Source organism: Pollachius pollachius, assembly GCF_949987615.1.
Source record: "Pollachius pollachius genome assembly, chromosome: 7".
Lineage (NCBI taxonomy): Eukaryota > Metazoa > Chordata > Actinopteri > Gadiformes > Gadidae > Pollachius > Pollachius pollachius.
Window position 1 is genome coordinate 24,496,438 of NC_136940.1, and position 27,991 is coordinate 24,524,428.

General features: G+C 46.1%; 1 protein-coding gene across 4 annotated transcripts; it reads right to left on the bottom strand.

The window, feature by feature from the left end:
• Window positions 1-27,935, bottom strand: tcf3b (transcription factor 3b). Of its 4 annotated transcripts, none has more exons than XM_079739152.1 (21): window positions 27,494-27,935; window positions 24,661-24,760; window positions 21,905-21,977; window positions 16,385-16,458; window positions 15,428-15,500; window positions 14,818-14,858; window positions 14,495-14,615; window positions 14,200-14,246; window positions 10,409-10,505; window positions 10,202-10,296; window positions 9,604-9,697; window positions 9,252-9,307; window positions 9,055-9,130; window positions 8,666-8,727; window positions 8,379-8,558; window positions 7,792-7,903; window positions 6,971-7,118; window positions 6,047-6,109; window positions 5,205-5,440; window positions 4,785-4,933; window positions 1-3,698 (listed from the first exon to the last, which is right to left on the bottom strand). In XM_079739152.1, the coding sequence occupies exons 2-20, from the start codon at window positions 24,736-24,738 to the stop codon at window positions 4,791-4,793; spliced, it is 1,869 nt and encodes a 622-aa protein (XP_079595278.1). In that variant the 5' UTR covers window positions 24,739-24,760; window positions 27,494-27,935; the 3' UTR covers window positions 1-3,698; window positions 4,785-4,790. The 4 variants fall into 4 exon arrangements, with proteins under 4 accessions (XP_079595278.1, XP_079595277.1, XP_079595279.1 ...); XM_079739151.1 differs by having other exon boundaries at window positions 10,202-10,299; window positions 27,494-27,934; XM_079739153.1 differs by lacking the exon at window positions 6,047-6,109 and having other exon boundaries at window positions 10,202-10,299; window positions 27,494-27,934.
• Between the last annotated feature and the right edge of the window lie 56 nt (window positions 27,936-27,991).

Genomic DNA, 27,991 nt, shown 5'->3' on the forward strand with positions numbered 1-27,991 from the left:
ACAATGTTTTCCTTTATTTTCTTTTTATGTATACAAGATTCAAAAGCCAGACATTGGAAAATGTATAGTTCTGTTATTAAAAATGGCACATTTATTGCTACATTACTGTTATATACAGGACAGTTCAACTACTTTATATATAATATATAAACAAAATAAGAAAAGGAGACTGGGATTGGAGGCACTCTGAGGACACTGCAGCAGTCATGAAGTCGTCCTCACTCCGTTTAAGTAAGATGTCTGTTCCGTAGCTATGGATCTACTTTTTCTCAACACTTATAAATCAATCAATCAATCTCCCTCTCCCTTTTTAGTTCAACAAATACATGACAAAATAATAATGGGGAGGGCGGGGGTTGAAATAAATTCATATTAACACCTTATTGTAGCAAAGTAAGGGCCTGTCAACAAAGCATTTTTCATCAGCACATGTCAAGACTTGGTATAAAACGGTAATACAACCCCTTGTATTTGGCCCCATCCGATGAGTGAGAATACAGCCCGAATGCTGAATGTCGTGGCCCTAGGGATGTTCACAGAATACTAAATGGCATGAGATCTTTTCCTCAGGAACAGAAATATAGTCATGTCTAAAACGCCTATAATTTTGTGAAATAACATCACCTCAAAAACAACCTTTTGAAAGTCTCTTGCAAAAAGTCCTAAAAGAGTGGCGTCAGATTAAAGGTAAGGGTCAGTCAATATAATAATGCACATTACTGTGGTTTACTTGCACCGTGATATTCAGGGGAAAATTGGTGATAGTTACTAAAAAACAAAAAGTCTGCAATCCAGTTGGCCATGGCTCGACACAGAAGCCGCGCACAGACCGACACGCCATTGTGCATGAAACAGAAGGAGTGCTTGACACCAGAGTCTCTGGAAACCAGTAGTGCTGAGTGGTTTGGCAATATGGTGCAGTCAGGGGGAAGAAAATATAAAATTAAAGTATAACCTGCATCCACAAACTTAACTCAAACAGCAGTTTGGACAATATGGTCGTAATCCAGTTGAATAATTAAGAGAGGAATAAAAACTAAACAAGCACTACACTTCATTTATTTGTTTAACTAGATACATTGAAGGAAATGGTCTGTATATAACATGTAGACTTCTTCCTGAAAGAAAATAAAGGGGTGGGGGGGAATGGGGGGGTGGACGGACAGGTACCTCTCAGATCTCCCATGATTAATGAAATGATATGGTTTACAAAAGAAAACGGTTTTAAATGAAAATACAAGTTCAGGCACTGATAAGGTATCACTCTCCCATCATGACATCTTAAGTCTCGAGAATGAAAAAGGCCACACTATTGATTTGTATAAGTCTTTTTTTTTTTCATCGTCTCCTTTTCTACAATTTTCAACTTAGTTCTTTCAACAATACTATGATAACTGGACACACAAGAAGGCTACTCCGCCTTCAGTCGGTATAAACATTTCGTCGAGATCATTCACCACGTGAAATGGGGAAGGTATCACAATCAATAACACTGTTTTTGATCTCCATATCATCTTCTATCTTACACTCTCACACCGATGACGGCCTCCAAAAGAAACACACAGAATGCTGAAGCAAGCTGCACCACGGCGGCAACCCGAGTGTGGACACAAGAAAACTATTTAAATGATATGAAAATGATACTGGACTCACAAACCCCAAGGAATATGATGTGAAAATGGAGGAGACCCACATTTGAATGGCAGCTACATTCACAAACCAGTTGCATATTTACTGTAAGGGAGTGGGGGGATGAAATAAAATAAAAATCCCTTCGCGCAAAAAGCCTCACGGTGCCTCACTCCGAGGGAGCGAGATCACTGTGAGGACGGCGGCACGTACTCCATCCACACACTCCCAAAAAGGACAAGAAAGAAAATCATCTGAGTAACTTCAAATACATCTTATAAATTCCCTTAACTCAAACCATGGAAAATATTTTTTTTCCGGACCATTTCATCACTTTTAGAGGATCAATTCATGGAGGGAAAACGTTTATAAATGGATTATAGCGCTATATCTGACTTCCTTCCCAACGTGATCTGGGGGTCTCTGTCGTCTAGGCTGAGCTGAGAAAGACAGCTGAATTCACTTTCAAATTCAACTAAATCTCAAATATCCCCTCACCACTCAACTCTCCTACAGTACACTCTAAACCTCTGACTAATATTGCCATTTGATATTTAGAAATCTAAAGTGTATAGACTAACAAAAAAATATATATTCTTATATATATATATTTAATTTTGCCCGACGTGTAAGTGAAATATCCGATTCATGTATAGAGGAGGTGAATGAACACACCGATCTCGTCTCAGTCCGACGACGGAGCAACGTACTTAGGTCCAAGGGGGAGGGGCCAACTGGGAATGCTCTTTTTTTTATTCTTTTTTTAGAAAATAAAGTATCTAGTGTTATCTGCTACTACAACTGTAGGGCCGATTACATTTCTTAATCAAAGCAACCTAGATCGCTCTCAGGTTATTTAGAATGTCAATCAAGAGACACAAATTGTCTGCTGGCATCTTCTGGAAAACCACGTCACGTTTAAGTAACAGCGACTGTGACTGATCACTTGGTGTGGCACGCGTCTCTCGCTTATGGTTTACACCAGCATCGCAGGAACGGAAATGCACTGCACGCGTACACCCATAATCTTAAGTCTAATATTTACAACTGTGCTTCGTCTTTGTCCACCGATGCTTTAATAAATAAAGCAGCATTTCCTCCTGCGCCGACGAGGGAGAACTGAAGTCACAATAGAGTTGATGTTCAATCGATGAGAACGGGCTTGGTAGGCAACTGATTCGACCCACTATGGATGAGCTTGGAGAGTGATGCCCTCTCTTTCCAAAGGTTTCACGGGACAGGTCAGGGTCTCGGGGCACACACGCACACACACACACACACACTAATTGTATGGGTCAGTGGGTTCTCGCCGTCCACAAGAGTTTGTCTTTTTCTTTTGAATTGTCAAATCATTTGATCTTTCCCTTGCAACATTGGTGCACTGCTCCAAAACTCTTACAAGCAAGGAAATAGGGAAAAAAAAATATATATATGAACAGAATGTATGACAATTCGACATCAGCCCTGGGCTTGGTTACATAACATATGTAAGACTGTACCATCACGCTGGGAAGGACATACCACATTAAAAATAATTGCTCATACACACAAGCAATCCCTTACAACAAAGTTTCTCCACACGTAAAGCAATTTGCTTAAATGTCTTATAGAAAACATGTAACAATTAGGCACAAATCCATCATCAAATTTGTCTTTTGTCAGTTCTCTTTTTCCTTTACCAGAATACCTCTCGGCAGTGTATGAAGTCCCAGGTTTGTGGCAGGACGTTAAGTACTCTGACACTCCATCAGGTTGTGGAAGAAAATCAAACAAAAGTCAAAACGAAAAGAAACAAAAACATATTCTTAACATGTATAAAAAAACAAATAAAAGGCTGAAAGTTCTTCACATTTAAGCTGGTGGTCATGATCGAGAGTGTGGCGACGAAATAGGCTGTCAGTTTTGGCAGTGTGCGTGTGTGTACTAGTGTGTGTGTGTGTGCATTTTGAAACCGAAAAAGAACAAAACACAATCACATCCATATCTACACACACTTGAGGAGGAGAAGAGTGGGGTGGAAGAATCAGTTAAGGCCACATCCTCTGAGAGCCAGGTGAATCCCACCAGATCTGTGGAAACAAGAACAAAACATACTTAAACCTAAAAGCCGACCACAATGGAGGAAATAGAAAAAAAGGGTTGTAGAGGCGGGGCATGATTCCATCTGATCCTTTTTAATGGTCTGGTACATCACTAAACTTAGATAGCTTCATGTAAAACCAAGTTTTATGTAGTAAATTAATGAATGAAGATTCGCCTGTACTATTATGTAAAATTGAAGTTTCGAACGTTAGAGGGAAAGGAACTAGTTTTAGCCTGATATAATACTTTAAATGTCCAATTAGCCCCTCAGCAATGTGACCCTCCAGTGACCCTCCAATCCAGAGTAATATGGTGATATTAACTGATGTCGGGTAATATCCCGATGATCAAGGTGATAAGTGTGTTCCGTAACCTGTGGGTCGTCCACGGAGAACGGGTCCAGGTCTTAAGGACTCACTTCAAAGTTCACCTAGACTCTAAATAGGAGGGATAGCCACCCTCCCATCCCCCTCATTGTATGTTGTGCGTCCTGGCACTTAGAAAAAGACTCAGTATTGTGTAGTATTTGTCTTATCCTATCCTTTGTTGTGTACGGGGAATGGGTTAGCCTAGCGATTGTTAGTGCTTGGCACTTGGTTCTGTCAACATCCTAACTGTACCGACAGCGATATATTGTTTCTCCTTCTTCTGAAGAATGTACTTAATGTAAGTGTCTTTGGATAAAACGTCTGCTAAACGCCCTGAATGTAAGGAGCTAGGGCTGGGCGATTAATCAAATTTAGATTTTAGCGTCAAACGATCACACAATTAACAATCGTTTTTTTTTATTTTATAGAAAGTGCAGAACAGTTGGATACGTATCTGTACATTATTTTAGATTTAAACATTTACCACTTTGTGTATTTTTTTAAGGGGAAAATTCAAAATTCTCAATTACAAAGTGTTTTTGATAGAGACATGCTGAATGAATACATCATGTTTTCAAACCAAAAAAAGAATCGTTTGAATAATCGGGATTTCAATATTGACCAAAACAATCGTGATTAGGATTTTTTCCATAATCGAGCAGCCCTATAAGGAGCCCCAGCCCTGCTGGCTGGCCCTGCACCCACCTGGTGTTACATGTGGCTGACGGGGTTGTGGCCATCCCCCCCCAGGCCGGGGTGGCCCGAGAGCTGCATGCCCCCCTCCCCGACCACGCCGGAGACCTTCTCCTCCTCGCGCCGCTTCAGACAAGCCGCCTTCGGGTTGAGGTTGCGTTCTGGAGAACAACGAGTCCGATTAGTACGAGGAACGACAGTAACACCTCCTGCACTTGTATGAACGACTCATGTTTCAGGTGTAGGATATGTCGGGGAAAAAAGGTTACTTGGACTTTTCGTATTTAATTACGTCGTTTACGAATGTGTGCATATGAATATGTGCATGCTTCCTTTTGTTAATCACACACACTTTTTACTGAATGCATTTCCTTTATCGTTCTTATCCTCTAGACAAACACCTCGATTGGTCGCCCCCCCTCCCCCACTGACCTCGGACCTGCTGCTCCAGGTTGAGTATCACGTTGACCGCCTGGTGTAGTATCAGCAGCTTAGTCTGAGGTTTGTCGTTGCTGAGGTGCAGCTGGCACATGCGGCCCAGCTCCTTGAACGCCTCGTTGATGTCCCGGACCCGCAAGCGCTCGCGGGCGTTGTTGGCAACCCGTCGCTCCTTCTCCCGCTCCATCTTCACCTCGGGGGGGAGGTCTTCGTCGTCCTCGTCCTCGAGACTGTTTTGGGGGAGGGGGGAGGGGAGGGAGGAAGAGACAGGAACGGATTAGGCAAACCTTTTCAAAAAGCCGTCTTGTATTTTTTTGGGTGTTGTTGCGGTTTGCTCGTGACCGGACGATACGAATGTACCATCCCCCTGCCAGGTCAGAGTTAGTCTGACGCTCTGTCCATCGCAGGAGATTGATAACCAACAGGTGAACTCGGTGCTGGATGATCTAGGGTTTCCTCACCATAGGCAGCGAGAGCATGTTCCACCCAACATGAAAAATGAAAGACATCCGAGGGCCCTAGGCACTACTGTGTTGCCAAATGGCCTAACAGCAGCAGTTGACTAGATTATTTTTCTTTTACTTCTGTATCCCCCATTAGAAAGGGGGACATTAGTTCCTCAAGGTAAACCACACAATCTAGGAAGCGTTTTTGAACACAGCAAGTCTAAGATTTGGCAGCGTCGATTTCTAAATCGTCCCGTTTTTTTTTCCCTTAGAGACTCTGCAGTGCAATGCTGTCCCCTGGCACCTGCACCTTTTAAACATGTGCTCTTGTCATTTACAGTCTGAAACACATGAAGCACATGAACTGGATGGTCTCCTAGAGCGACTTACTCATCATCATGATCATTCTGGTCTGAAAGGCCAGAGAGGATCTGGAGGGCCAACACCTCCTTTCTGAAAACGGGACAAGGGGAAGGGGGTGTTGACAGGGTTAAAATACCTAGCATAGCCTGAGCTACCGCCGGGAAATGAGAGAGGAGAACACAGATGCACACATAGACCACAGATCTGAATCCTGTCCCATAGCCGACGGCATCTTCCTTCCTCCATCCCCTCATGCAGGGAAGACTTCTTTTGAGAGACACTTACAGAATAATACAGGTAATAAAACGTTTACTTGGTTAAATACCGTCTAACATCGATTCACAGGTAATACCAGTGCTCCCGCATGCGTCTGATATTGTACTGTATACACGCGTGGTTTGCGATGCTCTTCATGATCGGCTCCATTGTGTTATTCTTTCCCGACGTTACCCAGAATTGCTTTCCCTCCCGACTCTTTCTTGAACTGCAAAGTCTAGGTGAGGCGTTCTGAATGCAAAGGGCAGATAGAAGGGCTATAATTGTGTGTCCTCTCGCTAAATTATTGATTCATCCCTCCAGGAATATTGCGAAAAGTCGTTTAGCAGTGATTCTATAACAGAACCCCTGAATAGCTACTCCCGGGGGGGGGGGGGAACTAATATGCAATACTTATGGTTGATCTTACAGCAACTTGAAGACGAATACTCATTTTAAAAACTATACGGTGCCTGCGGTGGCGGTGTCACTTCAGAAAGGTCACAGCGAGTAAATAAATTGAGTTTAGCCTCTGCAAAGCGAGGGACTGAACAGAACAATGAATGAAGACCGCATCCCAGGTCCTTATATTGTACATCACCGACAGGCCCCTCTAACAACGTCAGAAGCCTCGGGGCCCGTATTTCCTTTTCAAAGTCCCGCCGCCTGCGTGCGGTTCGGAAGGCGGCCTCCTACCTTCTGGTGTGAGCCAACTTCTGGGCCTCCTTCTTTTCCTCCTCGGACTTGTCCGCGTTGGACGAGTTGTCGTCGTCCTCCTTGTCCTCGCGTTTGATGTCGCCGCTGCTGGAGGAGTGTGTGGAGCGCGCCACCGAGCCAGGGAGAGCTGAGCGGGCGGGGGGGGGGGGGGGGGAGAGAACAGGCAGGGGTCAGGGGTCACGACACAGAGGGGTCAGGCTTCCAGGGGAGGGACGACACTGCTCCCGGGCGTCTCTCTACACACGACCCCAGCTTGGTCACCATTGTTGTTCTTGAGAAGTTGGCATACGAATAACATAATGCAAATGTCGTTGTAATTATTATTACTGAAGACCATACAACAGAACGCAATATTACATATTGAGGCTCTAGCGTGTCTCCTAACGCCGGCAGAAATCCGTCATTCACCCCCGAGGATCAGCCGTTGAGCCTCCGACAGAGCGGTGTAAAGGCTCCGTCATGGCTCCACGTCGCCGCCACGCAGACGGGAACCCGTTTTGGTTCTGCGTCGGGCTTTAGGGGGTAGCCAATCCCAGCCCTTGCTGCTGCGGCGCCTCGAAGCAGGGCTACAATTTTTGTGAACCGCACGTCGCGCCCTTGCGGCGGACGCTAGGACGGTGCGCAAGGACGCAATGGGTCCGTAACCCCCTTCGCGCTGCGCCGACATGAAACCATGACTGAGCCTTAACCGCAGTACGACGGGACGCGAGGCATCACGAGCCACACCGGCGATCGCTAGTCGACCGTCTGGAACGACCAGAGCAGCAACCAGCTTGAATGGGGGGGTGGGTGGGACTCACAGGAGAAGGCCTCTGGGGGCCCGGCTGTCTGTGGGGCTCCGGCGGCGTGGTGGCTGTGCAGCAGTGCGCTGCTGGGGGGCAGGCCGCTGGGCTCCTCGTGGTGATTGGCCCCCTGGGGAGGAGGGGAGAGAGATAGAGAGGCGGGCGAGGGGTCATTCCCACGATGCTTCACACGTCGTCGTCTCCATCAGTGGATCTACCTGCTCAGCCTCAGGACCAACATGTGCTATTACTATTTATTACAGTTATAACTATAGTTATTACTATGAATGCCCTGAATGTACTTAGTCATTACGCCACAGGCAACCAAATAAACTATAACATTAATAAACGTTGACCAATATTGCAGTAATGAACAATGCCTGTAAGATGTGCCGGCAAAAACATGAAGCAAACGTGAAGCTGCACAGTTGGGGCTCCACTCAATCCAACAGAAAGCCATTGAAACACGGACCCAGACGGAAACAAATCAATTCAAGGGGTTCAGCCTCTTGCTCAAGATTGGGGACATTGTGGATTGAACCCAGAACCGTGAGCCTGGCCCTCGGTGTTAGGGGGTCGGGAAGGGGGGGGGGGGGGGAACTGACCATGGCGGGATGTCTGCTGCTGAGGGGCAGGCCAGCGTTGGAGAAGGCCGGAGACAGGCCCCCCAGGCCGTTGTGTACGGAAGACACGACGTTCAAAAGGTTGTGCATGTCGGACTGCCCCACCGCGTGGCTGCGCAGGACGTGGATAGCCTCCTCCAAGCGGTCTTCGATTTTGTTTTGCTTCAGTGGCGGGAAATGCAAAAATCAGATACAAGCAAAATGTATATCCAGGTTTTTTTTTAACCATCGTGCCAAACGGGGAATGGATGAGGAGCGTGTGAGCATACCATTGAATGTGGCTGCCCCTCGTAATTGGGTGTGGTGGGTCTCTGCCATTGGGACTGAGCTCCTGAAACGACAGCAGAAGAAGAGGTGAATTCACAACCGCCGTGCTAAAGTCCAACAGCAGGTGGCGCTAGTGAACTTCCTGAGAAAGTGCCATTGCTCCTTTGTCAAGGATGTATACTAAATCACCTTAAACAAAGGGACCAAAACATAAAGAGGACATTTGTAGACGTATTGATTCATCAAACAAAGCTTTAAATGATCAGCTAATTTACAAGATTTTATCCCTTGGCCAAATTGTCTGATAAATGATAATCCATCCGTTGGTTGTTACAGTCCAAATGTTTAAAGAACAATGTACGGGGCGCATGCTTATTCAACGTGACTGTACCTGTGATGCCCTGAGGGGAACCAGGAGTGGAAGGAGCAGAGGAGAAGTTGTTACTGTGTTGGTCCGAAGGGTAGATCTGAACATTGAAGGAATCCAATAAAACACAATGAAAAATAAATCGGGTTTCACAAAACCAATTGGATAGGAGGAGACGCAGGGAGAGGGGGGGGGGGTATTTCGAGGCTGCTTAAACGTACAGAGGCAAGAGCCTTCCCGATCTCATCGCCCGAACTGTTGACCGGTTGTCTGGGTGCTACGGGGAAAAACAAAAGATCACACGTGTTAACGCTCAATACAAAGACATAACCTCACAACGCAACAATAACGCAGACCAGACAAATGATACAAATATCTAAAATCACACTTTTTTTTTTTTTTTTAAATCGAGAAGTGTTCTGAGGCCGTTTCGATGGCGGGACTGCACTTTAAAATAATAATTAGATTGATTGAAAGTTGACAAAGATTGACAATCCAAATAACGAATCATCATCAGGAATCATTGCCGGGTCGCTCATGCTCCGAGTGAAGGAACCACGGTGGCGGCCTCACCCATGATACCGTCCCCGTTGAGGATGGCGGTGTGGCTGTAGGTGGTGGGGACTGAATTGAAGCCGTTGACCTCGCTGCCATGCAGGGGATAGTTCTGTGGGGACAGAGGCAGGGGGTGACGCTTCTGGAGAAGGATACAAGCAGCTGCGTTAGGCAAAAGCGCTCACAGAAGATTAAACATTGTGACCTACATCCATCTCGATGAGGGATGGCCCTGATGCTAACAGACCAATGCTAAACTTGATTTACCGAGCGTTTTCGGGAAAAGAGCTTGCAGAGGAGGTACATGAGAAAACAAACCGCTTAAGTAGCACAATTCCTAGAAAGAAACGCTGATAAAAGTACAATTAAAAATAAAACTAAATAAAAAAACAGCATCAAACGTATAACCCAAAAATGTCAAAATTAAAAGGGTAAAATGTCTCGCAAAAACACGGCTACCATTACTTAACCAAAAAACAGCAGATACCGTTACCGGGCAGATTTCATTAGTTTCTGCTGTACAGCAGAACCCTTGGGGTGTATTGACCTGACGCCTGGCAGGACATAGAAAGACACTGGGGTCAGACCGGGACTGAGATCCAGGTGTGCCACTCACCATCCTGTCCTGGGGATTGATGGACGAGAAGGAGCCCGGCTGTCCGATGTGAGGAGAGTTCCCCAGCATCGCTGAGTAGCCGGAAGATGACCAGTCTTCTGGAGGAGGAACAATAGCCGAGATTAAAAAAGACAGAAAGAACCACGTCTGCACCCAAACGTCACAGAGGACCTCCGGCGTTCCTGTACATTATCCGGGCTACGTTACCTTGCATGTAAAAGGATCCAGGGTAGACGGATCCAGGCTTCGCTCCGTGGTATTCATTGTCCCTGGAATACTCCTCGCCAGATGTGGAAGCGTATACCTGCGCATCAAACAGTCGTTCAATTTTCCATCCCCGACACATTGCATGACTCCAAACCCAACTTGAAACATGTCTCCCGCAGAATCCGAGAGCTTTGACGAAGGGGGAAACACAAAAGTAGTGAAACGGTTTGTCTACAACACTGAAAAGCAATCCGTTTGCAGTGGCTCAGAGTGGCCACTAGGTGGCGAGGGGGAGTCTGCCAGCGCGGCAGGCAGGTCGGCTGCTTGCCTGTGAAGGGGAGCACCGTGGCCATGGCATGCTGGGCACAGCCACGGCTCAAATCCCAAAACACAGTGAGAGCTTCCTCCTGCTCCCAGGGGCCCAGTGGCATCGCACTCGCACTGCCCGCTACACACCTCCTCCCTATAGACACCCTGCTAGAGCGACACACACACACACACACACACACACACACACACACCTCCAGGCTCGCTGTTCATACGGCATCAACCGCACCTTTGCAGGGTTCCTTTGTTTTTAATGTGCGCGCACAGTGTGGATGCACAATCTGCTTTTAATGAAATGGAGCATTTTATATTTGCCTCTCATGGCGTCCATTAAGCCGCCCGTATGCAATTCTATAGAGAGAGGGCTGATGCTGTGCTTGAAGTGACAATACACTTGATGTGCTCCCTCCATCCATACAGGCAGACGCACCAAAGCCTGCGCCATCACTTCCTCTCCCAAGTACCAGAAAAGGGAGAGAAGGAGCGGAAGAGAGCGACAGAGAGGAAGACGAGAGAACGAAGGCTATGCTGCAAAGAATGCTAATCCAGAAAAGGGATTTTTTTCTGTAATTTGATTTAACAGGGAGAAGTGGAAAGGGAATGGAGAGATGCACTTCTAATTACAGAGCCATCTGCCTGTTCCTGGACCACGTCCAACTCCACAGGCAGCTGGGCTAAGGAAGGGAGAGGAGAGAGGGAGGGAGAGCGATAGAGAGGGAGAGAGAGACAGAGAGAGAGAGAGATGGGGGCTGGGATCCAGTCACAGAGAGATAGGGGGAGAGAGAGAAAGAGAAATGAAAGAGGCAAAGAGAGAGAGAGAGGGGGAGAGGGAGAGAGAAACGAGCTTGCAGTGGTTTGGGGATGGCACGAAAGCCGTGCGTGTTCGAGTGTGTGTGCGTGTGCATGTGTGCGTGTAAGCCCTGATGATTTATGAAATGCTCGGTGAGATACAGGGTGGTGTTGTGGGGGACAGATGAAGGTATTCCAAAATGTCTTAAACAAAGCTTGATACGGCCAGGGGAGTGTGAAGGAAACGGGGGATTTAAGAAAATAATGGTGGTTAATTCAGGACAAAACATGATGGAGACGGCTTCATTCAACAAAAGGCTTTGCGTTGCTCCGCTCGTAGAGAACAATACAGCCGGCTCCTATACCGCCGCAGACCAGAGCGTAGGACCTGGCAGTCACTGCTGCTGCCGGATAATTGTATTCGCAGGAAGAGAGGGGATTTCTAGGGTAAAATCCTCTGCTAATAGGGGGTTAATGCAATTCGGGTTATGACCGCGCAAAGATCCCAACAGTTGGCAATAAACATGGGTTATGAAGACAGGGACGGAGACTCAGAGGGGACTAGCGTCGGAGGGAAGGGAAGATTTGAAAATGGGTTTTTGTACACAATAGGCAACAAGTGGTCAGGAGATTAGTTTCTTTAGCTGTTTGTTTGTGGCTTTGGGAGTTGAGAGAGGGGTGATCTGGTGGACAGGTATTAGTGGATTAGAGAGGTCAGGCAGTTTCTGAGAGGATAGGAAAGGAGCTTTAACATGGAGGGACAAACAGTTCATTACCATGGCGGAAGCCATGTTTATACCGGACCAGAGCGGGGAAACTGTGCGTTTGTTTAAGCAAGACATCTCGCCACTTAATTAATACGGGTATTTCCCAAGTCTTTTGGCAAGCATGTCGGCTATAGTTCTCAATTCAATGGTTTCAGACTAGTAAACAGGAAACATAAAACAGTAACACACACACACACACACCCACACCCACGCACACACACACGCACAAGCCCACACACACGCACACACACAAAGTCTGAGTGTATGCGTGTGTGTGTGTGTGTGTATATATGAGGCTTGGGGGTGGAGAGGACAGGGAGGATATAGTGAGGCAGCAGAGGGGGGAGGGGAGACCACACGATCATCATCATCAGCAGTCATTAATCTGAGCTCAGACGCTGCCTTCACAGGCCTCATGAGCCTGCGCCCCACAACTGGGTCAGTCCCAGGGGGAGGCCCACCCGGACTATCATGTGGTGAGACGTGGGTTGAAAGGGAAGGGGGATGGCAATGTGCTTCAGTGTACGAGAAGGAGGGGAGGGGGGTATGAAGGGTAGTGGTAAGGGTTCATGCACAATCATTCACACTGCTGGGAAATGTTGCACAGTGTGGGTGTCCATGTTAAAAAAAATATATATTCAAGAGAAAGGAGCGTCACCTTGTACCACATCACAAGCGCCACAGAGACACACACAAAGACCCAACAGGTGACAGACTGTTAGTTTAACACAAGAGATACACCGCGTCAACCTCTCGTCCCAGACTCTTCTCAGCAGGAGCATGGCTGTGTTTGGACAGGGTGCTGGGTTTGTGGGGGACTTGAAACCCGAGCGCCAGTGACTCGGCCTAAAACTTGGTCTGGGTGACAGAAGATGCACGCGTGATGCCTGTATTTGTTATTGACGGTTCCGTGGCAGCTAAGGCAGCGGTTGTGGCGTACCGCAGCCATCCATAGCCATGTTGCTTTTGCACAGGCACCTGACACTCTGGAGATAAATAAGGTCTTGTGAGAAGAACGTGTACATGTAAGCTGCTCAAGGGACTTCAAACATATTTCTTAACGAATCAACATTATCACACATTTCTGCTGTGCTTATTATCCGTTTTCTATGGCAATCGAGAGAAGATTGACTGAAAATGACACGCAATTGCATAATATTAGATTGCATGCCTTGCATTCCCTCGGCTGTATTTCAATACAGCAAATAAAGAGAAACAATTCAGGAAAGGGTTATTATAATAATTAATAATAATAGCTCGATAATAATAACAAATGAACCATTATTGTTATCTAAATAGCCTTGGAAAATCGAATAAAAATCAATCACATGGGCTATTAATCTGGAAGCGCTTCCTCCAGTTGCTGCTCGTATTCCATCATAATCTCCAGTGAGCTGGTAGGAATTCTGCCGTCCCCGAGAGAGAGACGGCACGTTGAGCAATGCTAAACCACAGATTACAAGATCCCCCGTTACTCCCCCCTGTGGTCTGAACCCCCCCCCCCCCCCTCCCAACCGCAGCTCCTCCTCCTCCTTCGTACGCTAACAGGCGAGGAGATAACTTCTTCTCTTCTCCACACCTGACTCGAGTCCTTCACGGGCTCCCTCCCCCCCCCCCCTGTCAACCAGAGACCCCGCGTACGTCACCCCAGTGCCACTTCACACGGAGCGCCGACGTGCAAACGGGCGGGCATGGTTCGGCTCGCGGAGTCGACCCGGGCGCTGACAGCCAGCCGGGTTCGTCTGACTGAGTCTGATGATGGCAGACGGGCCCTCAAACCCGAACTGCCGTGCAACACGCTCAGGCAGACGGCGCCGGAGCACCGCCGTGTGCGGCACCTCGCGGCGAGAGGACACAGACAAGAGAAATAGAAAATGGAGAAACGGCGGAGAGCAAACAGGTTCTTACCGAGGACGGCAGGCCAGGGGGTTTCCGAATCTTCTTCGGCTGGGTGTCTGCGTGCGAAACAGAGGCACAGAGGCAAGGGTTCAGACCGCAGTCATTAGCTTCAGACCGCGTCTTGTAAAGTCACCACAGTGACATCACAAAGCGCCCGCTTTTAAATGTGACACCTGGGTTCCTTGGTGGGCTGCAGTGCCTCTCAATACTAGCTGGTGAATCTACATTTCAGCTTGGTTTTTTCAGCTCTCTATGCAAGGCCGTGTGCGTTGTACTGGGAAAGGAGTGGGAAGCTGCTCCTCACCTATGCTGCCATCTGGGGGTCTTCGTCTGGGGTTGGTGGGGTACGAGGGGTAGAACTTGAGGCCAGAGGGGGACATGGCCTCTGGGTTGGGCATGGCGATGTCACTGGGGAGGAAGCCAGGCTGGAAGGGAACAGGGGGGCGGGGGGGTTGATGAGAATACGGTCATGGGTATGGGAAGCAACACTCAAAACAAAAAGAAAAGAGAAAAAAAAACGACCACGCATTCAAATTGTTTCACGTGAAAAGAGAAGTGAGAAACCACTTTTTCTTTTTTACTCCTAACGAATGTTCAGAATGAGCAGCAGGGAGGACGGGGACTCACCGGGCCGCCGTAGGTGCCGAATTGAGGCCTCTCGTTTTTACCTGCGAGAGGGAGGAGCACAATAGTCTGAACGAATACCCCACTAAGACACTGGGCCGTGCAGACACGCCGGATGCAATGGTGTGTGACGGAACAAATTAAAAGTAGGTTTTCGAAAGTACAAAAAGTCCAGATATATACCCCCTCACCCTCCCCCATCCAGTTTTTTTTCTCGTACGCTCAGCTGCATGAGGCCGCCTGCCAGACTAAACCCTGGGGAGTCTTTCTGCTCCAGTAGCCTAACATCTCCAACATTCAACGAGTCAACACACACACACACACACACACACACACACACTTCGCTGCCCAGATAACAATTTAGCGGTCATAACGGAAATGTAAAAAAAAAAAAACAGGCAGTACCACTGCAGAATAATAGTATGCAACTATTTTAACACAACTTGGATTAGTTAAAAAAAAAAAAAAAATGAACCACTAGAAATAAATAACTTATTTTCACATTTGGATGACATTACTGTAACATTATGATGGCGGCAGCTATTCGTTTGCTAGTGTAGGAAATAGATTTCAATGATAATATTGGCCACTTTGGAGTGAGTTTGGCTCATACCTGCGATTCCTGCACTGAGGAAGGGGGAGGACAGGCTGTCATGGTCACTGTAGTGGGGTCCTTCTCCATAGCTCTGTAGGAACCATCACAAACACACCTTTGGTTTAAATAAAACACATGCGCACACAAACAAGGACACACCTGAACAAAACCCAAACACATCAAACCCAGCCTGCCGCCTTTTTTTTTTTTTTTTACTGTTTAACTCGGCAGAACAGCCCCCTCCCAACACACACACACACACTTATTCACACAGCAACCGAGGGCATCCATGCCAACAAGATATCTGCTTCAACTCGGGGGATTCAAACGCCGACATTCTTAATTATCAACTTGTGGTAATCAAAGTCTGCTGCATTTATCCCCCCCCCCCCCCCCCGAGCCCCCCCCCGGTTCTTGTATTTACACAGAGTTGTGCCAAGACAGTTCGGCGGATGTGAGGCTGCAATTATCGATGGGCTTCCATCGCGGTACTGGGGCTAGCAAACCGTGTGCCAATACACAGAGCCGTCGCCAAAGCCATTATAGATGGAGGTAGATCTGCCGCTCCAAATTATAACTGGCACGCGGCACGCCAAAATACTAAGCTGTTGTGATGGTTGACACACACACAGAGACGGAGAGAGAGAGACACGGGGAGAGAGAGAGACACAGAGGGAGCGAGCTCTGGCCAAGTGATCCCTCCGTCAGATGACACATTTGTGAAATATGACAGAGATGGCGAGCGAGCGAGAGTGAGAGCGAGAGCGAGATTTCACCGTGACATCAGGTATTGATGATCGGATAAAAATAGCAAGTGCCACCTCCTGTGCATGCGTGTGTACGCCTGTCCAAGTATGCGCTTGTGCTTGTATGAGCATATATATATACATGTGTGTGTGTGTGTGTGTGTGTGTGTGTGTGTGTGTGTGTGTGTGTGTGTGTGTGTGTGTGTGTGTGTGTGTGTGTGGCGCTTACCCGTCCCTGGTTGAAGGAGGGGCTGTTCTGTTCTGCCGAGGCCCAGGATCCAGAGCTGCTGCGCTCATCAAGAGCTGAGGAAGAGATGGAAGACAAGGCATTAGGGGCAGGAGAACCAGGGGTAGAACCAGGGTAGCAATGGATCATATGGTGGAGGCACGGCGTTAGCACTGAGCGGCAGGAGAACCAGGAAGCAATGAAGCCTTGTCTTGATCAAAGGCTTAATAATGTATAATAAAACAGGTTATACCCAGCGCAACAACGTCATGCTTAAAACAACACAGAATGAAATGGGAAGAAACTCCACAGATTATATCAACATTTAATTTGTTAATTATGTTTTTAATTAATTATTATGTTATAAACCGGTAGAGAGATCGCAAGACCTAGGTTGGGGTGAGCATGTAAAAGGCTAACTGATAAGACGATGTAATTAATTATGATAACAATAATAATTGTAATACATTTAATTATTATCTATTGTAAGCATTTGCCCGTTCTGAATTGTTTATAAACGCATTAAACGCATAAAAAAAAAAAAACTATTTAAGGGAGATAGATCCATAAATGTGAGTTTTTACTGAATGCTGCCTTCCCAGTGGGTGCTTACGTCAGAGCAGAAGATGTCCTTTTATCTTCTTCAAAATGAAACATAATCATATATAATGTGTCCTCACCTGAACTGCAATTTTATCTCATTCATCCATCCAACCCGCAGCTCAATTACAGACAAAGGCGCACATAAATATGTTTAGAATCTAAATTAGGCTTTAAGAACTACCAGGTACTGATATGTTTAAAGTAAACAAAGGACCAATGTGAAGTGGCGGAAAAAAAATAAAAACCTCCAAAAGATTGGTGGAGCAGAAAACTCCAAAATACCCCCATCATCCCCTCTCCCAGTCTTATGCGCTAATGCCATCCAGGCTCTCTGGAGACACAAGGCTTAATTGCATACTGATTTGCATAATTGTGCATATTAATGTGGTTTCCTTATGAATATTCATATTTTGCCTTTGATTTTTGCCTAATTAAAAAAATGTGTGAGAGCGTGAGAGCGAGAGGGAGGGAGGGAGGGAGGGGGAGAGAGAGAGAGAGAGAGTGCGCGAGAGAGAGGATGGAACGAGAGAGAAGACTCAAGAGTGAGAGAAACGAGGAGAAAGGAGAAGGGGGAGGGAGAGAGGGGGGGGGAGGGTGGGCGAGGGAGTGCAAGAGAGGTCTGGGCGAGATCAGCAGCCTGGCTGACGAGTGCGAATGAGTGATGAGACTAACAGAGCGGTGCAAGCACCTACACATGCTGCGACAGCCGTGATCTATGGAGCTGATGCCAATGGCGTGGAGAATCGGGGAGGGGGGGGGGGGAATGAGGGGTTCGGAGCGAGGGAGGGGGACCTCAGAAGATCAGCCCCGCTCACTCACTGTCAGCGCGCGGCTGCCGTGCGGCCGTGGCGCTAATAAAGCGACGCCTCCAACGCGACGGGGAGCGCGTGACGGACACACCTCTGAATAACGGTGACGGCACTCGGGCGCGCAGACACCGCCGCGGACAGAGCTGTGAGCCGTTGGCGTGAGGAAGGAAGGACGGTCTTCCTCAAGGAGATCCCAACCCAAACAAAGCCATCTCAACGTTTGATGATAAGCCCTCTGATGTCAACTTCGCGTTTTCCTCCGTAACCAGTAGGACCAGTAGTAACCAGCAGGACATTTCCTGGCCGGTAGCCGTTAACCTACAGTGAGACCACGAGTAAAAACATTCTGGACGGACAAAAAACAGTTCGGGAACGAGATACATTCCGATCAATCGCGACGGAGGGCGTTTTGGTGTTTGATACGACGGTTTCGGTCATCTCCAGTTACACGTTATTGCGTCTATAAGCTCTGCTCATGTGCAATGTTGTTTTCCACACACAACCCACCACCTCCTCCAGAACACACCCCCCCCACGGGCCAGCAGGGGAGCAGAAACAAAGGAGAAGGAGACGCGAGCGGGGGAGAACCAGAGTGCACGAGAGAGGGAGCAGTAGTGCAGCAGAAGTCTGACAACATAGTTTCACACTTAGTGGAGTAATTAACTCCGAGGCAATTAAAACAAGGTGGAGAACTGTGGAGCAGACACTGAAGCCGAGCCAGCCAATGGCAGGCCAGCACCCTGCGACGACGAGAGAGGACAGCGGCGAGCAGACAACCTCAGAGCATCTCCTCGTTTATTAGATCTCTCTGCTGGTCCGGTTCTGGTCCGTCGTCATGTGACTTAGCACCGGTGTCACCGGAAAGGAACGCGGCAATTAATTCTGTTTATTACTAAAAATAAAGCGTCGTTACACAAAAAAACACCGCCACCGTCCAACAGACGCAGGTGTGGCCAAATGGGTTTTCTCAGGCCATTGCATTTTTCTACATTCTCAATTAAACCTCACCTCTGACACATGGCGCAATTAGCGAGAGACGTTATCAACGTCAGTGGCTAAATGCCTATAAGAGGATCTCTGGATGTATGACTGCATGCATGTATTTCTGTCTGTATGGAGGTGTGACTGTGAGTAAGCCTGCAGTGATTCTACAAAGCGAGGCAAATACTATTGAGTGTAAGCCCAGAAGAATATTCTTGTTCTAAGCCACAAAAGCCTCCACAAGTTACAAGCACTGGAAACATCTAATTTACTTTAAGAGCAAAGCCAAAAATCCTTCTTGTGTCTTCAATCTCGGGGCTTAGGCTGTTACAGCTGCTATACACTAATGCACAGTGTAATTCCTGGGGAACAATGCTCAATACTGTGTGCGCTTGTGTGTGCGTGGCCGAGCTATTGTGCATGTGTGTGTGCTATTGTGCATGTGTATGCATGCGTGTGTGTGTGTGTGTGTGCATGTGTGTAAGGGGAGAGGGCGAAGGAGAGAGAAAGAATGTGTGAGAGTTCAAAAGAGGAACCGGACGGTGAGAAAGGCCACATGTGTAAACTCACAATGTTGTTTACTGTGGTTGTGCAGACGCAGCCCCTTGTCGTACATTTTCAAGACAGCCCAAATTTAGCCCACTCTTTTTTTTTTATGTACGTATTTTTTTAAAACAAAGGGGAAAATCATGTTTACACCTTAAAAAAAATATGGATAGATATATATCCCTAGCCCGGGTTCTCGCTTGCAAACCCTGGTTTCTTCAATGCTAATGGTTTCAAAGTGCACCATTGAAGATTGAAGTGTTGCCACCAGTGAAGTCGGTGTCCCCCCTCCCCCAAGCAGTTTCCTAAAGTCTGGTGGAAAACACATGTGTGTCTGTGTGTGTGTGTTTGTGTGTATTTGGTGGTAGTGGCGGGCGGGCAGGGGGGCGGGCGGGGGTCTGGTCAGCAGCTGCAGAGGTGACAGAGGGAACGCCTGCTCCAAGGCCTCTGGGTTCTGGTTCTTTCAGCTTCCACCTCTCTCCCCCTCTCTCCCCCCCCCCCCCCCTCTCTCCCTCTCTCACACACAAACTACCTTTGCTATGGATCGCACAGCCGCCCCTTCCTCCTCTGCCTCCCTCTCTCCTCTCCCCCTGCCTCACCCACAACACCCAGCTCCGTCTCCCGCCCCCTACCAACGCTCTGGCTGGGGGAAGAAGCACGACTAATGCAATTAGCCCCCCTCCGAGCACTTTTGTGTTGATGAATAGAGGGGGTCCGCTGGGCCGCTGGCCGCCCGTTCCCGCGGTAAACAAGCCGCCGCCGCCGTGACGTCACCCAAAGAGGGGAGGGGGGGGGGAGAAAGGGGACGCGCCGGCCTTTACATTCGCTCGTGTCGAGTGTGTGTAGGGGTTCCTACAGCTACAGCTGGGAGGGGTGTGTGTGTGTGTGTGTGTGTGTGTGTGTGTGTGTGTGTGTGTGTGTGTGTGTGTGTGTGTGTGTGTGTGTGTGTGTGTGTGTGTGTGTGTGTGTGTGTGAGGCATAAATACACACACACATAACTCTACACTGTACGGCCCAAAAATGTGGTCACTCGGAATACCGGACACACTTCCTGGTAACCCAAACAGCTCAACACACCGGTGGCCAAACTTCCACCCTCTACGCAGGCGGTGCACAGTGTCATGATACCCGGCATCTACAGGACTTTCCAGGCGCGGAGTTGTGTAGATGTTTGCACTTTTACTCTCCAGTGCTATTAGGGGATACCTGGAGTTCCCTGTAGTTAAATGTGACAGCCTCAAGTATCGCATTCAAATGGGTGTCAATGACCAAGGGGCACACTTTAGGACTTCTGGGGAAGGCGGGGGGGGGGGGGGGGTGGCACAGGAATTAACTCCTTGCTGCTAAGTAATTGCCCGCTGTAATAGAAACAAACCGAATCCGGCCTTCCAGGGCTTATCCCCCCCCATTCAGCCGCCCTGTGCCTCTCTCCGGCCACTCACCGCATGCTGGGCCGGTTTAGAGGCTGGGGGGCGGGGGGGGGCATTGTCTCAGACTAGAGCCATTTCCTGCAGATCAGTGGGGGGAGAGCCCTGTGCCGTGCTGGGGGGGGGGGTGTTTTACACTTCAGGCCGAGCGAGGAGGAGGTGGTGGGGGCGGGAGGTCGTTTCAAGTCCACAAGCCACCCCCTCCCTCCTCTTTTTTGCCTTTGTTCCTCAGTGGCTGAGTTCGCACTCTGGGGAGTGCGACTCTCTTTCACGCGGCAGGTTGGCAGGGTGACAGGGGACCGGTACAGCCCCGACTTACTAATAACATTCAGCAGAGAGCGAGGGCTCACTCGCAGGTTTCAGGTGTTGTGAAGGAGGAAACTGGCAGCCATTTTACACTTTGAAATGGCTCGGTGGAAAAAAGAAAAAAAAAAAAAAAAAAAAGGGAAAAAAAAGGAAGAAAAATCTATTGGGACAAAAGTGAGTTTTAATTGAAAAATGTGTAAACCCCCGCAACACCTGAAAGATTTATATGAGAAAAAAAATCCAACAGCCCCCCCCTCCATTATTTTAGCAGCCTATTTTATTGTAATAAACATTTTCTTACTTCTAACGGAGTTTGGAAGACATTGTATCCCCAAGCTTCTATCCTTCTTCTAATTGCCATTAACAAATAATATAAATGAACTCGCTCTTCATAACATATAGAGCAGGCTGTTGCATGCAAACAGAAGTGAAATGTCCAATTAAACTGCCCACAATGTCCAAACCACAAAGGATATCCCAAAGGTAAAATAAAGGCTAAGACTTCCCAAATATATTTATCCTGAAATGCATTTGCCAACTCTTATCCGGCATAAAGTAGACATTATCATTTTAAGGACGGACGACAAGAACCGTGCATTCACACTATAATAAATGTACCTTGATTGTGAAGTATATCAGCGTGTACACATATAGAATGAACATTTACATTTAGGGCATTTGGCAGACGCTTTTATCCAAAAGGACTAAGAATAAGAAGAGTAAGAAACAATCAATCCCTGGCGAAGGCGATACGGTAAGGATGTTCGGTTACAATGTAGCATGTAGAACTGCACATTTGAAGTTTGCAGAGAGGAAAGGTTAAGAGAAAAGCATGATTTGTATGAGCTCACCTGATCCGCCAAACTGACTGCTAGCGAGGGTGATGGGGCGGTTCTTGCCATTGGCCACAGGAGGAGCAAACATCTACGAGAGAAGGGAGAGCCACGCTGAGTAACAAAGCACAGCAAGACACCCTTCTCACATCCTATTTTTACTAGTATGCGAGATCACATTCTTTTGTGGTTATTTCCATGTGACGTTAATACAAGTCACATGGAAATAACCAGTGATCGCTTTCTCTCCTGTGATGAAACATTACAGACATCAAAGTAAATGTGAGATTTATAATAACACAACAGACAATGACTACTTCATATTGAATATTCTTCAAAAGTACATACATTGATCAATGAACATCAGGTTACAATTTCTCACGTTTTTTTTTTCAAACAGCATATTAATTGGCCCATATATTGTTTATAATCTGCTTCTAAATGCTTGCAGGGATAACTAAAATATTGCCACAAACTGCAAGGTTTAAGTCTTATTATGTATACCACAAACCAATGCACAAAAACAGGAACAACATTACAGACACCAGTGTGAGATTATTAAAATAGTAAAGTCTGTCTCGCTAAACCCAACACTAATTTATGTTTATTGTTATTTTTTGAAAACCTTCAACAAATAATTTTGGAAGTATCCCACTCATTTTGGTTTTGCCCATTTATGTGCCAAGTAATAAAAAATATGATAATAATAATGCTACTAATAATAATAATAGGCCTCTCCGACTAGCTACCATTTCAATACTCAAAGAAAAGACCATTTGTTGGAGCTGTGCTACCTTTCTCACTCATTTATCAATGTCACGTTTAAACTTCACAGCTGCTGATACAAATTGGCAGCTGATCAATCTCAAGACCCCCCCCCCCCCCCCCCCCCACACACACACACACACACACACACACACACACACACACACACACACACACTTCCCTGCTCCAAAGGAACTAAAAACATGCACCTCCTGCAAACTGTTTTCCACGGGCCCTGGTTTTGGATGGAGAATTGAAGCGCTTAGTTTAAGTGTGGCCAAAACGACTAGCAGGTTTCCTTCACCAGTATAAAAAGAACTATGTTGACAACAGCCATAGCCTGAACACTAGATTAAAATGTTGACGAGTGGCGGAATGTCCCCAGCCACACACACACACACACACACACACACACACACACACACACACGCACACACACACACACACACACACACACACCATCAGGCTTGGATGTATTGCATTTAAGACTTTTGTAACAACACTTAAGTCTCGGAGGCCTCCGACTCTGCTGACAAACAATTCCTTCATTGGGATTCATGGTTTAGAATTAGAGATCGGTTCCACGTATGCAATAATTATCCATAAAGGACTATTTTGTCTTGCCAAGCCATTCAATTTATTCAAAACACACCATTAGAGAGAAAACCCTGACTAGGCTCCTTCGGGCCTGGGAGACGTGGATGTCAATGAGCTCAACAAAGGCTTTAGAAACAAATGAAAACAGAGGTAAATAAAAAGACAGACAGTGAATGCAACCCAGGACTGCTCTGGAGAGGATATCTGGAGAGTACAACGAAGGGCATCTCAGAGATAATCATCCACCATCAAACTGGGTTTAGCAGGGGAGAATAAGCCAAAGAAAAACATGGAAAGAAAAACAAAAAGAAACAAAAGAAATTTATCTCCTAAGGGTAGATCACATTTACACGCTTTTCAGTATTTTTTTTTACGAGTTGTTCCGCCTCAATTGAACCGAGCCACCCTCCGAAAAAAGGACCAAAAAAACAAACAAACGGACCAACGTAAAAAAAAGGAATGAACAAAAGCAACACAGAAAACGAGTTCTAGCGTCCTGTGTTTTCCACTTGCTCTTTTGTTTGTTTATATTCTTATCGACGGGCTAACTGTACTAAATATGGACCGAGATTAGAAGGCCTATATTTGCATTGAGTCAATAATAAAGTTCCATTTCTCTACAATCTTTGCGAACACGCATGCATTTCTCTATAATCTCATGCACTATCCGGCGATCAGTGGGAGATCAAGAGTTGGTCTATATGAATTAAATATTGATGATGTGGATTAGAGAGATAGTTAAGTATTGGGAGTTTGATCCTTCTCATGCTGAGCTGTATAGATTGATTGTTCCTTAAAGGCTGAGCCAGGATTCTGAATGAGATGAAACCTCTAAAAAATAAAAAATAAAGTCTACCTAATGGGTGATGATATCCAAATCCCCAATGATACATTCTCAAATAGTTCTAGTGATAACATACTGCTGAATATACTAAAACATGAATTCCATGTCATTCTGATCGATAGGCACAAAATGATAATGGAATATCATTTTGTTCATCACCCCAAGCTTGAGTGGGCACTATATTGCCAAATGAAAGGGATTTTGTTTGAGCCCAATATCATCAATTTAACCAATACACCTAAAATACAGATTTTTCTGCCCATAAATGTACCGTGATCAGCCAGCAAGATTAAACAATTATCCATGCTTCATATCATCATACAACTAAATTGATGGCATTACTCTTTGCCAAGCTTGTGTAATTATCTGTTGTTAAAATTGATCAATTAAACTGACTGGAAATGTGTCCCGTTATTTTAAGGTTTCTTTGACCGCCAGCCCACCTCCCAACAATGACTAGACCATTGGCTGGGCCCTCCTCTGCCTCTACCCTATAGCCTCATCCCCCCCCCCCCCCCCCCCCAATGCCACTCAGAGCACCCAGGCCACTCTCAGCCCGCTCTCTTACCGCACTGAAATCCAGGAGGTCGTTGAGTTCCTTGTCTGTCCCAACTGCAGCCATTCTGTGCTGCTGCTTCTCGGTCATGCCCTTTAGTCTCTAATAAACCCTACGAGAGAGATTTGCAGATACCGTTTTTTTAATGGAACTAGCGACAAAAAATAAATAAAATAAAAAAAACACACAAGTTAATGTGTCTTGATAAGAAAAAAAAATGAGTAGCACAATACTGCAGATATCAAGCATCATGAGCATGTCCTAGAACAAAAAAAAAAGGTTTTGACTGAGATTGGCCATGTAGAAGATCTGTTTTTGTATGCCATTAGTTTATGCCATTAGAGAATTATGGCCGTGGTTAAAAGCTACTAGATCCCAGATTTGTTTCCATAATTTACAAATGCTCTTTAAACCGTAACATTTTAAACCAGCATTATCAACACCATGCCTACACAAATGACATTCATTTTTGAGACCATGCACTATAAAATAATTATGAATCACTGCATTACAAACTTCGTCTAATACAAGGCCTGAATCAGTATTGCTTGGACAACAGAACAGCACTGAAAAATAGACATTTGAGCATTAACATTTATTTTTGCATGTCTACCCAACATGCTGATCCCACTAAAACATAGCCTTTCAAAAAGGTTGTGTGAAAAACAAACTGACACGAAGAGATTAATACACTGCCTGTAGTCAAAACGCTAGGCAATCACTTAAAAAGGTGTCTTAATGTTTGTGTTCCAGGCAAATAACACAACTTAACGTCAGTCATAATCTACGAGACAAAAAAAAGAAGGCAATACATTCACAATTACATACATAATTGGAACTATTGTTAGCCCAAGGAAATGGGGTGATGAGAGGCAGAAATGATGACTGTATGCAAACACTTTATTCTTAAATTACCATATGTCAACTCCGACGGAATCTTGTCAAATGACACAGGAAGCGTGAACACTGGATTTACCCTGTGTTTTGCATTCCAAACGAGAGCCCGGGGCAGCTCTGTGATGCTGAGCAGTGTGGCTCTGCCCGCCTCTCACTGAATGGGAGTGAACGGGGGAATAAAAGGCACTCGGACACCAACAGGTGGTGTGCTTTTACAGTCTCTCTCTGTGTGCTAGCATTACCACAAATGATCGTTGGTAAAAAAATAAAAAAAAATTGTTCACGTAAATAAATAAAAACCGTCTCAATTTTGGAGTTTAGCGGTATTGGTGTTTGTGACTTGTGTTTTTTTTAATAAAAATGTAATTCTCCATAAACGAAGCACACGAAAATACATGCGTTTCTTAGGCCCTTAGTGCAGGTCAGTCTAGCTTGGGCATGGTGCTCTGTGAATTTATCTAACCTTGAGACAGGCATGAAGTGGGCAAACAAAACGTATAGCCCTAAGTGTATAAATAGTCCAGGAGTGGGACTTAAATTGCATTTCCACACTTAAGGGTAAAGTAGACATAGAGGACACAAATTTAGGCCAAAGCCTCAATCTCAAAAAATTCGGGAAGGATCGATCAGTTAAAATATCATGGTTATAATTTTGTGTGAATGAACAAACGTCATGTGTGGACGTTTAGAGGGGTATCGAAGAAGGTAGTCCATGTCACTCCTTTAAAACATAAAGGGCAACGCACCTTCCACAAAGAAAGCTGTGCCTCCAATAAGACACACAGAAGTGACTTTATTATCTCATCTTGGGAATTTGGGGCAAATCTTATCACTGGCCCAATCGGTGAATTTGCTGCAAGTTTGTAAATTGAAAAGCGAATGGAGCATGGGTTTGGCTGATAGTTCTCCTCTGCCCAGTCAAATAGGATAAATAAAATAAATACAAATAAGCGGGGACAATGAATGGACAGTGTGTTAAAAAGTGTCTGAGGTGTTATTACAGTTGTAACAATGGCAGCAGGCTGTCCATGCCCTCCTCAGCGGTACATGGACTAATCAACAGTTGCTAAAAGAAAAAAATCGAGCTAGCACAAAGACATTGATGTAAAATCACCCGAAGCCCCGTTTCTAAACGTGTCCCTCCATCACTGGCCACATGTTTAGCAGTCCATTTAAATGTAAATATTGGGACATGAGAAGTGGATTATTCCAGCTTGATGTCCAGATAGTGATGCTTGCTGCACTATCCCCCATTTATGTGTCATGGTGACACTATCAAACGATGCCCACATCACTTTAAACAAATGTGTAAAACCCAGAGGTGTGGCAGGGTATAAGTGCAGGTTTTTTAAACGATGCTGCATGTTGTGGGGCTGTCTCGGTTCGGGGTCTAAGTTGTGCATTAAGAGAGTTCAGTGGAGATGGTGGGGGTGGGGGCATGAGGAATTTCCTGCCAAATGTGCAATAAAATAAAAGTCTAGCCAGTGACCAGACACTTCCATAGAGGACTGTTTTAAAAGGCCATGTTACGCGTTAAAGAACCCGTTTGTTTGCAGTCACATCTTAAAACAAGTGCATATTAAAGTTTTTTTATGAAAAAAATAACGGACTAATGGTTAATCTAACGCAACGTTGGGCTTGTTTCTATACATTGTGTAGCAGGCTAGGCTAGTGCGGGAGACGCACGGCCAGCAGCGGAGCGGGGCTCGGTTTGGACCGGTGTTAGAGGAGTCTTTAGCAGGACAAAGGAGTGATTTGCTCCGGGTCCGCGGTCGATGGAGACCACCACACACTGGGGCTCCTCGAACGAGACACTAACTTACATCCCCCGCTTTAAAACACACATTCCCAAAAGTTTTCTCGCAGGCGTCAAAATAAATGGCAACGAAACACTCAAAAAAATCAATGGCTACTTCACACGTAAAGGGTTGCAAAATGATTGTTTTACCTTTTCTCTTTAGATGTGTGATATCCAACAGAAAAAGAAAAGCAGACTCGCAGGGGGAAAAAACATAAAACTTCAAGAGAATTTCGACCTCAGTGCATGAAACACCTCGGATCACAGTAATGTCTTCTTGATGCCCCCGACAGCCCGCTTCTCGTCCCACTGCCACGTGTTGGACACAACGGAACAAGTCTGTGTGCAAACAAATCTATTATATTTACTAATCTCGCGTCTTCCTTTTTGTTGTTACAATTGAGATGATTTCATTCTTCTCGCAGACATCTTCACCACCTCCGTCCACATTGTCAGACGCAACCACGTATCCTTCCGCACCAGAGCGAGGGCCTCAAAGCCAGCGGTGTCCAATTTCAAATGCCGTTCACTAGACACGCTATAACATACGGAAAATGTGTATTCGGGTACTTCCAGGAGAAAAATATATATAATATTCCTACGTTTAAGATAGGAATTCTTATCTCGCACGGCACACCTCAAAATAGA